The sequence below is a fragment of the Antrostomus carolinensis genome, unplaced genomic scaffold (genome assembly GCF_000700745.2).
Source record: "Antrostomus carolinensis isolate BGI_N321 unplaced genomic scaffold, ASM70074v2 scaffold1422, whole genome shotgun sequence".
Classification (NCBI taxonomy): Eukaryota; Metazoa; Chordata; class Aves; order Caprimulgiformes; family Caprimulgidae; genus Antrostomus; species Antrostomus carolinensis.
In genome coordinates this window covers 14,070-28,499 of record NW_010298705.1, presented here as the reverse complement: position 1 = coordinate 28,499, position 14,430 = coordinate 14,070, and the positions used below count along the sequence as shown (strand labels likewise).

At 33.9% G+C, this 14,430-nt stretch overlaps 1 protein-coding gene across 1 annotated transcript in view; it reads right to left on the bottom strand.

The window, feature by feature from the left end:
* LUZP2 (leucine zipper protein 2) overlaps positions 1–12,297 on the bottom strand; it is a gene marked incomplete at both ends in the record, with an annotated part of 54,226 nt that extends 41,929 nt beyond the window's left edge. Inside the window, 4 exons of the mRNA XM_010162503.1 lie at positions 1,841–1,903; positions 8,819–8,900; positions 10,630–10,700; positions 12,157–12,297. Coding sequence (XP_010160805.1) covers positions 1,841–1,903; positions 8,819–8,900; positions 10,630–10,700; positions 12,157–12,297 — 357 coding nt within the window. The remainder of the gene's footprint in view (positions 1–1,840; positions 1,904–8,818; positions 8,901–10,629; positions 10,701–12,156) is intronic.
* Positions 12,298–14,430: the final 2,133 nt, after the last annotated feature.

Sequence of the window (14,430 nt, the reverse complement as noted above, 5' to 3'; positions counted from 1 at the left end):
TTTCATTATCTGTCTCTATATCTGTATGCACAGAACACTTTTTAAAAATACATATAAAATGCTAAACATTATTTAATTATATAGCATATCCAATCTTACAAACATGATTTTTAAAAGCATACTGGATATTCGGTGATTTGAGGCAGGACTTAGATAAAGTTTCCTCAAAATCTTACCATTTAAATTCAAATCTTTGTCAAAATATTAAGTCCTTACTGAAGGGGGGATCACTCCACCTAGTGTGCATACCTAATAGCCCATGAAGTAAAGTTTATATTATACAGAATAATACATAATCATTATATTCATCAGAATTATCATGCATATTCAATACAATTATCAGAAATCATTATCATAAAACTCTGCTGTGCATGCTCATTGAGTCTTGAAATGAGTCGAATGGCTGCTTTTGCGACCACCACGGACCACTGACTCAAAAGAAAGGACCCTCCAATGACCTTGTCCCAAGGACTTGGCTCAACAGGCTCTTCTCCACAACCCAGTGGTCAGTAAAACAAAGAGTTTTCAAGCTTATGTGGACATTAGAGCAATAAATTTCAATCTCTACAACACTACAGCAAAGATGCATTGTTTTTGATTCTGCTATGGAGTTAATGATTAGAGCAGGCCTAGGACTTTACAGTCTCTTCTTATTAAGGTCTTTATGGTTCTCTAGTTCCAAGTTAACAATCCCAACTCAAACATTATGCCTTATGATTTTATTTCAATCAAACCCAATTCTTCTGCACAGTTTTGATTATTTCATCAGAATACTTGCAACAAATTGGTACATCTGTGGGTACCCAAGTCAACATATCTATGTTTTGAGTAGAAGGAATACTGACCATTCTTAATTGTCCATTAATTTTAGGTCATGGTAGATATGTTTAGTCACTCTGCAGACTGAAACACAATTGGAAATATAAAATTGTATGTATACAAATTAGATGTTGTCCCCATGATAAGCCTAAAACACTTGCACCATTGATACATCCAGTTTACCTAGTCAGCTCTTGCAACTTCAGACAGGAAGGTATCAGGAAATAAAGTTTTGCTTATCACTGCATCTTTAAATTGAGGAACCAATTTGAGTTAGACAACAAGGGCTATTTCTATTTTAGAAACTAAGGACAGTATTTTTTTCCTTTGAATAACATCAAGTATACATGTAGAACAGCCCCATTCCTATTTCTACTGGATCAGAGAGAAGGTACTATGGATCATGTACTCCAAGTTACTTAATGGGATAGAGCATCTCTTGCTGCTCTAAACTGGTCTAAATCTATCAACTTCTACTAGTTAAAGGATTCCTACATTTTAAACATAACATAAAGCTGAATGGGTTATTTTGCTGACAACAGAAAATGGAACAATTCAGGATTAATATTCATGACTTATAAATAATAAGAAAACATTTTAGTAAGGGGGTGTGTTAATTTTATTAAGAATCTCAATTCTAAGATTTTATTTCCTTTCTCCTCCTCTTGTTGTTTATTTTTTTAAACAGGAGATAACTGTGGAAAAAGTTTCGCTGTGTATCAATAATCTATAGAACTGAATTAAGTATTCCTTTCTGCAAAAGTACAACTCAAATACAGTTACAGAGATGTACTATGGAGCTATAAATGAGCAGTGAGAAGTCAAGAGTTGCATTGAATTACTGTTTCTAAATGCATACCGTTATTTTGTTTGCCTTAAAAAAAACCCCCCAAAACCCCAAAACAACAGTATTTCACTGGAGCTTTACCTTTCTGCAACAAAATGTTTTAAATATGAAGCCAAACCATGATCTCTTTCAGTGTAACTCTGAATGGAAATTGCAATCAAATGTTCCTCTTACCTCATTTTGAAGGTCACGGATCATTTTACTTTTCCTTTCCATTTCAGTCTTCAAAAAGTTAATCTACAAGTTTACAGAAATATTGAGTGTGAGCTGTTAAAATGGACCTAAACATCAGTTTTAACCATTAATTATTTTCATACCTTGCTAACAGCTTTGAATAAAAAACAAAACAGAACAAAAACAAAACAAAACAAACACAAAAAACACACACCACACTTCTGTTCATATATCAAATTGGTATAGGCCACAGTTAGGTATTTGCTAAATCCACAAACATTTAGCATGATATTTACTAGAAAAATATTTAAGAGAAGAAAATTGCTGTGCATAAATAGGCTTACTTTACTTTTGCACCTGTTTATTTTTCACAATGAAGTCCCACATGACTTTCAGAGAACTCAGGATTTTTACAACAATATTAACTGACTTTATGATCTAAAAATTTTTAACCCTCTAAGAACAAATTGCTAACACAGTTATTTGATTTGAATGCTACAGTACTTGTCCTGAAGAGATAAAGCCCTTGATTCTGATTGGACTCACCTGTGGAATAAAGTATATTATATGTGATAACTAAAGACCAGCATTCAGATCTGGTCTTTAGTTCCTATTTAACTCATTTAACCCTTTAATTATTTACCTTAGAAAGTAGATACTCCAATCTGAGTTTTAAGACTGAATTTAATCACACACAGAACACGGATTAAAAGACTGTTTTTACAGATCATTCTAAGTTTCTTCCAGGATTGAACTTTCCTCCGGGTTTATGGAACACAATGGGAGAAAGGAGGATGTAATTATAACAACTAGTATTAAAAGAATACATTCCTTTCACTTTGAAGGAGGGTGCTTTTGGATACCTTAATTAACAAAATCCTCGTCCCTGTATACACCTAACACCCCATACCAAGTTCTCTTCCCTCATTGACACAAAAGCCTACCTACGTTCATGAGAAACTACAGTTCACCTGACGTTGCAGCAGACTTGTTAAGAAAAAGAAAACCTCTGTAAGAGAACAGATTTAGATTATAGAGACATTGACCTAGAGATTAATGGTTTGGATGTCATGCAGATAAAAAATGACAGTGAATCTGCATGACATGACAGCTGTTCTTAGAATCATGCCCACACTCAAGTAGACAGATGTCAGTAATTTAAAAACCATCACCAGACTTGACATCACTCTCATCTGTATCAAAAGAGAAATCAGAGAACACTATCATCACTTAAGAGGGAAAAGTAGGTAGGGAGCCCATGAGACTCAGACCAACTGACACACAAACGTGTCACTTCTTTTGCAAACTTTCCAAAATTTTGTCTAAGTGGTTTGGTTGTGGAAATACTAACTACACATCCAGCTACCACTAAGGGTGATGCTTCAACAGATTAAGATATTCAGCACTTGCCTAGCAATCATGTCCACAAATAATGGAATTTAGTCCACGTGGATTGTATAACAAATATGAAGTTTTTGCGCAACCATAAATAAAGGTTGCAATCAAAAAGTGAGATCAGGGAAGAAAAATATTAATGTGATGGGTTTTGGTTTTTCAGCTGTTCAAGATTTGCCAGCTACCATTAAATACTGACAAAAATAATATATTGACCTCTGTTAAAGAGCGTTCCCTTTCTTAGTCCTAACTCTCAAGAGAACATTAATATTCCTTCAAAGCACTTCACTTCCAAATCTGAATATATATGAAATAATTAAAGAGATATGATAACAAAATTATTGTCTGTGTGCTCTCTATACATAGCCTGTAAGTATCAGCTTGGACCTTTTAGTGGAGAGATATTTAAGACACCACAGTATTATTAATTTAACCAGCAATCTATGTTACTTAAACCAGTAATTTTTGTTAATTACTATTCACATACATATGCATCTGATATGGACATCTTAAACAGTGCAAACTTACAATTTCGGCTCATCTGAATAATAACAAAAAAAATAAGATACTCATTTTTTAAAAAATTAATTAGAAAGTAATTCATCTTTCTTTTCATATTATAACAGCATTTTTAAAGTTCTTCTAAATCTCTAACAGCTTAATCATAAAGTATAGCTATAGAGAGCTACCTCACAGGAATTTATATGGCTTGGCTACTGAAGCTAATATAGAGATAACCCTGTCTATCCATTTAAGTGCACCTACGTCTATAATTTCATGCTTTAAGGCAGATCGGTCTGTATCAGAGCATTTGCATGATGCTTTTAGTAAGTCCCAAGGACAAGGCACAATACCATTTTCCAGAAGAGATGTAAAAATTCTACATGCAGTCACCAAATCCTGATAGCATAATAAACAAGAATGGACATTTATAACCAGCTTTAAATTAAAAGGCACAGAAACTGAAAAAATGGAAACTAAGAAACTTTCTACATCTCTTCCTCCTTTCTAGCCACTCTTTGTTCTTTGTTTGACATTCACCTCTTTCCAAAGGTTGGCTGCCTTTAATTATTATCTAGCTGTAATTATGAAAATACATAATGAAAATATATTGGTGTTCTAAGGCTGAACTTTTGCAATATTAAGCAAGGACATTGCTTCTGTCTCCTGGAGACAGACATCCAAAGTACTCAGAGCTTTGTGTGTTTCAGAGCTCATTATGTTTATTAAAGGCAACAGCTTCCATCCAGTGGCCTTTACTCACAGCAGTTTGTGACCTTGCAATGTTCAAATTAAATTTTCCCCCATCGAAATACAGAATGCTTTAGCAGATGGCCGTGATCTAATTCTAAGAGTCAGACAATAGTTAGTTATTCACTCTAGACAGAGGATGGAAGAATACCAATATAGCATCATTACACACAGCCAAAGCCCAGCTGTATGCTTATTTGCTTACCTCCAGATATCTTGTATCTTGCTCAGAACTAAGACATGAGCAATTAAAATTGGATTGGAATACATTAATTAACACCTAACTATTTTGGCAATATCTGGAAACTCGTAACATACTCAATATTCATTTTGATGGACTAATTTTCAAGTTATAGTGTAGGAATTGCCTCCAAAAGCCAGACAGAACTGGTGAACTGGTTAGGCTATCACCTAAAACACAGGAAATACTCTTTCCTCTTGGAAAAAGTGTTCTACAAAGTGCTAAATACTTTTAAAAGCAAAGCTAAATATATTTTTACCTACTAGGATTTCTTGGATGAATGTAACTTTTAAATTGTAAGTTACATTTTAATTAATAAACCAGGTTTTTTTCAAAGAGACATTGAGGACTTTAGGACCTGTCATAGGGACTGTTATTAAACAAAATAAGTATTTTTTAACTGAAATGAGCATCTGATTTCTTATTAAAAATATTGCAGGCATGAGTTTGTGATGGTTTTTAAGATTCTTGTTTGGTGATGGATCTCTCTGAATTAAATTCCTCATATTCTGTTAGTCTTTTATTACTAAGAAAAAGCCTACTGATTTCAAAATAACCATATTGTTTACCGTTTATTTTTACAAGTAATGCATAATGGGTTACTTAATTCTCATTTTTCATAGTGAACACTGAGCAACAGGGAAAAAGGAATTTCCACAGACATATCTTCTCCTTTATTTTGACAGACATTACTATAATTGTATTGTCAAAACAATTCCATCACCATGTCTTTTTAAAAATTGTTAGCATGATATAAAATATCACCAGGAACAGAATGTAAAAGACAGACTAAGCTTACTCTACTTAGCCAAATCATTTTGGAGTATATCCCTGTTTCTTTCTTTATTTTCTCCCTCATCCAGAGCTACCTAGCTCTTTTTATACCCTGTAATTGCAGTTAATAGGAGACAACTTTGCAAACCTCAAGCTCACTTCCTAAAAAAATAACTATTTCTTAAGACACAAACAGTTAGCATGAAGTGCAGTCAAGTGAAGAGCCCTTCTCCAAAATGGTCCAAGAGCCTGTTAACCTAATGCAGAGATACAGAATCACTACTTACGCTATTTATTCAAATTCACTGTGGGGAAAAAACAAACAAACAAAAAAAAACCACAAAAAACCCCACAAACCAAAAAACCAGTTTGAAGTTACATGTGTCATTTGCCCTTTGCCTCTTTGGTAACAAAACTGAAAATTAGTTCCTGGTCTCTAATCCTGTTTCTGGAAATAGTGTATCCCCTTCAAATTTAGAGATATAACTTGACATTATTAATAAATTTTTCCCTGCATAACAACCTATTATAAATTGCTTAGGTATTTGATGCTAAATGCAGAACAAAAAGCTCTGTCAACCTTTATCAATTGTTAAAGAGGACAATAGGTTATTTGCAATTATTTCGTACACATTTTACATGCATGTTGTATAACTAAACCCAATATGGTGCTTCTGAATGACAAGCTTTATCTATTTAAGAAATGCTTTTGATATAAAAATAATTCATAGTTCTACTGTGAGATGCTCTGTAGAGAAGCTCCCTCACAACCAAAGGCTTTCTGGAAGACTTTGAGCTTTGCAGCATAGGACTAGTCTGAAATTCAAACATCATTATCATAACTAGCATTCTGCTGCACATTTTACTATTCCAGATAGAGCAATTGAAACAAAAGGCACAAATTTATCCAAGGTCTGCCATATGTTTTTTAGAGAAGACCTGTCCCAAGACAGACTGCTGCTGTTCTTTCTACAGTAGTGCTACAGAAGCAGAAGACAAAAGACCTAGAAAAGCAGTGTTCACTCTGGCTCAGGACGCTCAGGTCAGTCCTCGGTGTAATTAGTACTGCAAAGGACAGTAATGTCTTTACATTTCCTTTTTGTTTCCTCAAGCCTGAGTCACTGCTTTGACACTCAGAAAATTGTTACTACCCAGCAGCAGCTCCATTGGCCCCTCTCTGGGAGACTGTACCCACCAACACTTAGCAGATCCTCAGAACAGCAGCTTTTTAGCTGCCTACCATGCTTGGCCTCTCTATCCTTAAAGGGCCAAAAAAAATGGATAAGCATGCACAATATCCTTGATAACACTGTTCCTGATGGATCATTTGTGCAACTGATAGGGAAGAGTCTTGTCATACACGGCACAAGACGTGGATGCAAAGTGTAATGTTTTGCCGTGGTGTCTCCTTTGTTCTTGTGGTTTGGTCAGAGTCCCTGAATACTTTCCAGGTTATTTTTCATTTGACTTAAATCTTGTAAATTCTTACTTACACTTTTGCATTTATGTAATAAAGAACACCTTCAGGCAGGTGTTCCCTGTTGAATATATACAGCGAATTAGCCTACAGTAAGCATTGTACTGTGCCTCCTTGGCAAATGCAGAAAAGAAATATGTATTTCCAAACCCCACCTCAGTCTTATATTCATGGGTTTTGAGAAATGTAATTCTATTCTTATTTACTTTGATGAAAATCAAGATTTACTTCACCAAACCCTGTAGAATATAATATGCTTAAATTGGATTAGAAAAAAGACTCACAATTCATTAAATTAGAATTAAATTCAAGCTCCCATTCTCTAGCTAGGCTTGCCTCAAAGTACCTAGATTTTCTTTCATGGCATTCATATTGCTTTCAGAAAAATGTGAAATACTTGAAGAAACCAGGTGTAAAGTAACCCTGTGTGACAGTAATAATATTTATTTCCATTTCTATTGCAGCTTTCATCTGAGGATCCCGAAGCACTTTTTAAATATTCATTCAATCTCAATGTATTTGTGAGCTTCATTATGTACATTGTATCCTGAGGCGCAAAGAAATAAATGTCACAAACCAAGGACATAGTTCTGCTTCCCTTAAAATCAGTGGTAGATTTCATATTCTCTTATTGCCAAGTTTTAGAATACAGCTCAAGAATTCAGTTTCTCCAGCCAGCCAACAACAGTTCAAGCCAAGTTCTGTTATGAACTCAGAGGGTTTTTTCCTGGTTTCTGAACTAAGGAATATTTTTGCTTACAGTTAAGAGTAGTTTGTTTGACTTGTGTAGAGCAAATATTGTGCTTCCCCAGTGCTAGGGTGTAGACTTCAATGATACAAGGCACTGTTGCTCATGTTAAAAAAAAAAAGTGCTATATCACAGAGCGACAGAGCCAATAATCCATTTACTATATCTGAGATTTATTTAACCCATAGTTGAATTAGACTTGAATATCTAAATCTAATACAGAGATTAAATAGCAGAATATGTTTTCCATCTTTAATTTATAGGACTAGAGTCCATTGTGCTGATAAAGCTAGCAGAAATGTGTCCATGCACCTGAAAAAAAGGCAAGTTTCATCCAGCATGTTCTGAGTACTTAGCAGAGACAAATACGTCCTAATTTTTTCCTTATTTCACAAGTATACATCTTGCCTCAGTACAAAAACGATCTTAAAACAAGTATAGATTTTAATTTCTGGATATATGCTGCTCTGGCTGTTGAGAAATACCCCAAAATATGTTATTCTTTTAAAGTTCAATACAGCATTCAGTTTACTTCTTTTCTCCCCTCAAGAACAAAAGAACATTTTTGTTCTTTAAACAAAATTACAAGTACCAAAAATCCACTAAGTATATGTTGTGAGTGACACAAGAATAGATAAAACAGTAAAGTACTTTTAACCTTCAGGCTTCTGAGCAACAAAGGGGAAAAAAGCGTTTTCAAAAATCACATTAATTGAAAGAAACCTGCAAAAAGAATACTTAAAAAAAAACCCAAAAAACGAAGAAAACCACAAAAAAAACCAAAAAAACCCCAAACAAACAAAAACAAACAAACAAAAAAATGCCCGAATTCTCCAGGTCCAAATCTCCAAAAGTGTATACACACACCTAAATTGCTCAAGAATTAGTGAAGATAGAATCTTAGCACTTTTGAAAATACAAACCTTTTTCAGCTCCTTTTTTCTGAAGTTTGTAGAGTACTAAGACATACTTCAAATCCAAGTTTTCTACATCCAAAGTTATTTGAGCCAATGACAAGTTCTCAAGACAGAAGGATTAAAAAATAAATAGAAGCAAACAAAAATAATGAAAGAAGGACAGGGAATCACTCACAGTAGCCTGCTGCTTTTCTGCTTTCTCAGTTGCCTCATTAAGCTGCTTTTGAAAGGCCTCCTGGAGAGACTTCATTTCTTCCCTAGTTTGTTGGAAACACAGAACACAAACTTCACCACAAGTGTCCATTAAGAAATAATTTTACAGAATCAAGAAAAGACACTTTTCATTATTAAAAGTAACAGACAGATGCACTATGTCTATATGTCTTGCTAATAAAATCATAATGATCCTATGAACTATAGTGACAACGCAATACAAAAATTATCTATGATAGAAACTGGCCACCTTTTACATCTACTGAGTAGCCTGCTGTGCAAAACATCTGCCAGTGTAACATTTCTAGCAAAAAGGATTGGCACCAAAAAAGTGAGGAAAGCAGGTTACTGAAAACGCACTGAAATGGAACTACACTATTACCAGCAAGAACTAGTTTACATCTATTTTAATATAAATAAATAAAAAATGCTCTGGAAAAAATTCAACCTTCACCTGGCTTTTTCTAGAGACAAGTAACACAAAATTCAATAGAAGATTCTGGCATACAAGGAAAAAAAACAAGAGGATAATTGCTTGGATTGGGCTCTATTTGAATCAAAAACCCCCTCTGGATTACTGATGCAGACAGATTCATGTCTGAAGGATGGAGTCCATGACAAGGACAGCTATGATGCTGAGATGTGTACCTTCAGTTGCACCCAAGCCATATAACATGTAAGTGGTTAAACAGGTCATTAGCTGAAGTCCCGCTTTCAGCATTTAATTGATTTTTCTGGAATACCTGAAAGACCCTTACGCACCTGATCCTTCTCTATCAGAGTGAAAATAAGAAATTCTATGGGTATTGTATTATGAATTTTATTTGTTGTGTATTGAAGAACTGAAGGTCATTTTATCACAAGCCTTTTCTATAGCAATGCAATCTGATACGTACTTCTGTTGAATACAGTATCAGCAATAAGATGGCCACAGGATTTAAGTTTTGCATTACTAACAATGAAAAAAAGCACAAACTTAATAAATTTTATAAATAATTTTTTTTCTAAGGAACAATGTGAAGTATAGATGCATTCATTATATAATATTGTTTATGCAAAATTGATCCCTGTATTAATTATGTTTTCTTGTTATTAAAACTGTATAAAACTGATGTTGTTATTTGTTGGTCTGAATTCCAAGAATTAAGAGAAGTAGAATGATGAGAGTTACTCGCAACGAAGCACTAAGGTACTTGAGAACTAAGGACTCACTTCTCTTAGTGTTCAATGAAGAATTTGAAGTGAATACTTCTCTCCCCTCCCAGCTGCCTTCCTCACAGATACTCACAGTGCAAAAACCCTTACAAATACTCAATGACTAGTGATTTTGAGTGTCTACATGCATGAATATTTAACTAAGAGGTCTAAATAAATATATAATATAATCTCCAAATTCAGAGATTGAGATACTTTGATCTTAATTAACTGGACATTACCATCCACTAGTCATTATCTAAAACTTCTGATTTTATTATTTTTAAGAGAAAATTTCATTACTAAACCTGATTGAGAAATTAAAAATCCCCTTCTTTTGCAGATATCTCACTGTAGCATTTTAGTATCTTATCCTAACATATGTCAAATATCAACAAATACATAATTTGTTTAAAAAACTTCCCAAAATAGCATGCTTTGTCCTTATTTTACTGTTATAAGCAGTAGACTCTGGGACAGAGTTTATAGGTTAAAGTAAGAGGAAAGATGGAATTTCCTAGTCTGACGGTTTTTCAGTCTGGAAATGGAAAGAGAAAGGAGGAGGAGAAGGGACCTTACCTTTGCTTTTGGCCCAGTTCCAGAAGTTTCTGCACATCATTTTTGGCTGATGCTTCATCATTTTTCAAAGACTGATAACAAAGGAAGAAATCTATTACCAAAGAGATCTTTAATGGTATTCATCTGTGAAAAGATTAATTTGGTCCTCTCTCATAAAATGCTCACAGTGAATTACAGATATTACCACTTGTGAGAAATGGAGGAACAGCCTGACTTTTCTTTTACCATAACTCAGCACAGCTAACTGCACGCAGCCATTTTTCAAATATTAAATGAGAGCTGATCAAATAAAATAAGTAGATTTAAAAACAAACAAATGGCTAAAAGCATTAGGATTCTATGACAAAGATAAGTGTGCATATACAGAAGATAATACTACAATTTTTTGCCTATATCTCTGCAGTGTTGTGTCTAAAATATCTCTTAGTACAATTTTGCTAAGTACTACATTCAAGTGTGCTAATCCCATTCTAAAATGACTTTGTTACAAGGAGAAACACATTACTCTAAAAAGTGAGAAGAAAAACCCTACCATAATAAAAAATGGTAAAACAATTAAAAAAAAAAAAAGATTCAAAAGTTCACATTAAGTAGAATCAGAGAAGACAACATATAATAATAATATAATAATATAATACAGCACAGTAGTGACACACAATACCAGTTTTCTTCTGTGAACATATGCAGTGATGCTACTCCTATTTTTTCCATCTAGTTTACACCAACATGAAGATAAAAGTGCAATGTCATTAAAAAAAAAAACCACCTTTAAAATTATAAGAAATAGAGATAAATCTCAACAGATAATAAGTCTGAAGGTTTTCACCAGATCAACAAAAGACAGGTGTTCTCTTAAGTGAGCATCTGGTGATTGCAGAGCCTCAACTCCAGAGCAGGATTTTTAATTTACTTTTCACTCTGAAGAGCTGATTTGAATCAAGTTAATCTGACTATTGTCCTTTCAGTCTACCCATGATACCCCAAAACCTCCCAGGTTAAATACAGAGGTGTCTCAGCTCTAGCTGCAGGCTCATCTAGCACAATTTGGCAGCTAAACTTGTAGAGTAATGCCCTGCAGTAAATCCAGTCAGTCCATGTAGATGGCACATCAGGTAGGTAAAGCGAGCACCTCAACTAGGCTGAGTATATGTAACTCGTCAGCAAAGATGCAACCTGCAACAGCACAGGAAACCCTTTATAGCAGCTGTCAGGACAAATGAGTGGTAACTCCACTAAGACAGCTTAATTTTTTTTCTTTCCTTCTTTTTGTTCTACTATGCTCTATTTTTGCATTTGCTTCATTATGGGGGTAAGTGGAAAAAGGGCTCAACTCATTAGGACTATGTTTTCCATAAAAAAATGGGTTTTATATTAAGTACAAGACCAACAAAACAAGAATTATTCACACATGAAAAAAAAAACAAAAACAAACCAAAACCAAAACAAAATCATGTTTTTTGTAATAGATAGCAATATGAAAAAAAAATCAATGCAATTAATCCTACAGAAACCGAGACAGAACCTAACCTGGAGGTTTACTTTAATTCCCTCAAGTTCTTTAGAAGTCTTCGACAGTTGACGAAGGATATTGCTCCTTTCCTTAAAGACTTCTTTCAGTTGTCTTTCCAGTTCTTCATAGCCCTGTCTAACACAGAAAATAAAAGCATGAGATCTTCTCAAAATATTTCTCAATGCATTTGAAAACAGTCTTAGTTCATTCAAATTAAAATAATTCCAACACTCTTCATAGATTCCAAATTGGAGTGTGGGAAGGTCCCCTTGTTCAGCTGTAATAACAACTCCATTTCTCCTAACTAAAGAGGTGTTTCATATGTCAAAATGATGTGCTGCATCTGAGTATACAAATTATCAGATGGAAACACTGCGAATGGTGTATTGTCTGTGACAAACAGGAGACAGAAAGGATGTATTTAACATGAGCGATGGTACGTAGCGTAAGATTTTTCTTGTTTTAAAAGATATTGTGTGCAAGAAATGAAGCAAAACCTTTAAAGTATGAAGTTTTGTGACATCCAGTAATTTGAGGGAAGGATGATTCAGATCTGTTTTAACTTTGTAAAATTTATTTAATTCCATAATTTCTTCTCACTTAAACCTCCTTAAAAACTATAGTATAAACTAGAACTGACAAATACACCAAAAGAACTCAAATATTATTATTAATTAATGGTTAAGTCAAAATATCCTATCCTTTCAAAATGGTAATTTTTACCATTGTTTTTTTAAAATCCACAATGAAAAAATAAAATGCATATTGTTTGTGGTTGAATTAAAGACAGATCCAACTCTCATGCCCTATTTTAGAAAAGAAAGCAAACATTACAGTTAAATCTAAAAACCCCATACTTTTTCATTTAAAATTGTCATTTTGAGGACGACTGATCAGTTAATAGAAAAATACATTTCTTCCACAACTTAATTTTTATTTTATTTTTTTTTCTCCTTGATGTACCTCTGGTTCTAAGAAGTGGTAAAAAAGAACCTCAACTCTGCAACATTTCAATTCCATTTAATTATCAGATCCAAAACTTTGAAGTTAAACAGGAATCTTAATACTCCTATAATGGATTTTGAATACACACTTTAGCAAAGAAGGTCAGAAAAGCAAATTAAATACGCTATCCAATATCAGTCCTATCTATTTTAGCAATAGACAGCTCACAAAATATGACAGATCTATGAAAAAAAGAAAATTATTCTATATTAAATAATACTTTGGATACCTAGAAGAGGTGAAAGTGAATAAAACATCTCTTTCATCAACATAAGACTTCAGGCAAAGAATCTTAACATTATAGGGACATCTCAGTAATAATTACATTCAGCTTTGAAAGAATGTTGCAAATTAAAACATAGAGGTCTTTTAGTTTGCATCTCTAAGAAAATGCAAAACATCTCCAATTTCTGCTTACGACTGCAAAGTAAGAATCGAGATGTTCTGGTGTGCAACGTAGCACCCAACACTCTCAGTGAAGGTCATCAGCACTGTTGCTAGGTTGACTGCTTCGTTTTACAGTAGAAGTTCTCTTTTAGAGAAGAGTTGAAAAGGAAAAAAGAAATTCCACCCCGCCCATACCAAAAAACATTACGTTTTCCCAGGATGGTAAAATAAAAACGACAATCTTTCTAATACATTCCATAGCTGATAGATAAAAAGTTCAGCTGTCAGTAAAGTATTTTATCTTCTTCTAAGTTTTGCTTTTTTTTCAATGTGCAGATGAACTTTATTTCAAGAAACTGTGGTTTTAGAGCATTTTGATTATGCTCATCCACCAGGGGAAAGGAAAGACGGCAGATGTAGCAGGGGAACAAAAAGTACCTCTGAGAACAACTGCAAGAGACACAGGGTAAAGGCAGTGTAAGGAAATAATGCCAGGACGCAGCTATGAGCACCTACTAGGAGCTAAACGGCATCTGTAAGTAATCTGGTTATCTTTTATATGGATAACTAATGTTATAAGAAATAAACTATCTCAAATCAAACAGAGTTTACAGGAAAACCCATATGCCAACATTTCAAACCTTCCAGAATTTAGGATTATTTATATGGAGTGTTTGGTTTCAATTATTCTATCAAATTGAATGAAACAACCAACTGTTACAGGAATTAAATCTAGTCAGTGCTAGAATACCTGTCATTCCAGTTGTTACATACAATATAAACAAAATTTCCTGCATTCAGTTTTGTAAAGTAACACCTATAGTTTATTTGTTACCACTCCAGCTACCTGTGACTTTAAACAAGGTATACATCACGGTAATGAGCTGGCTCAACTCATC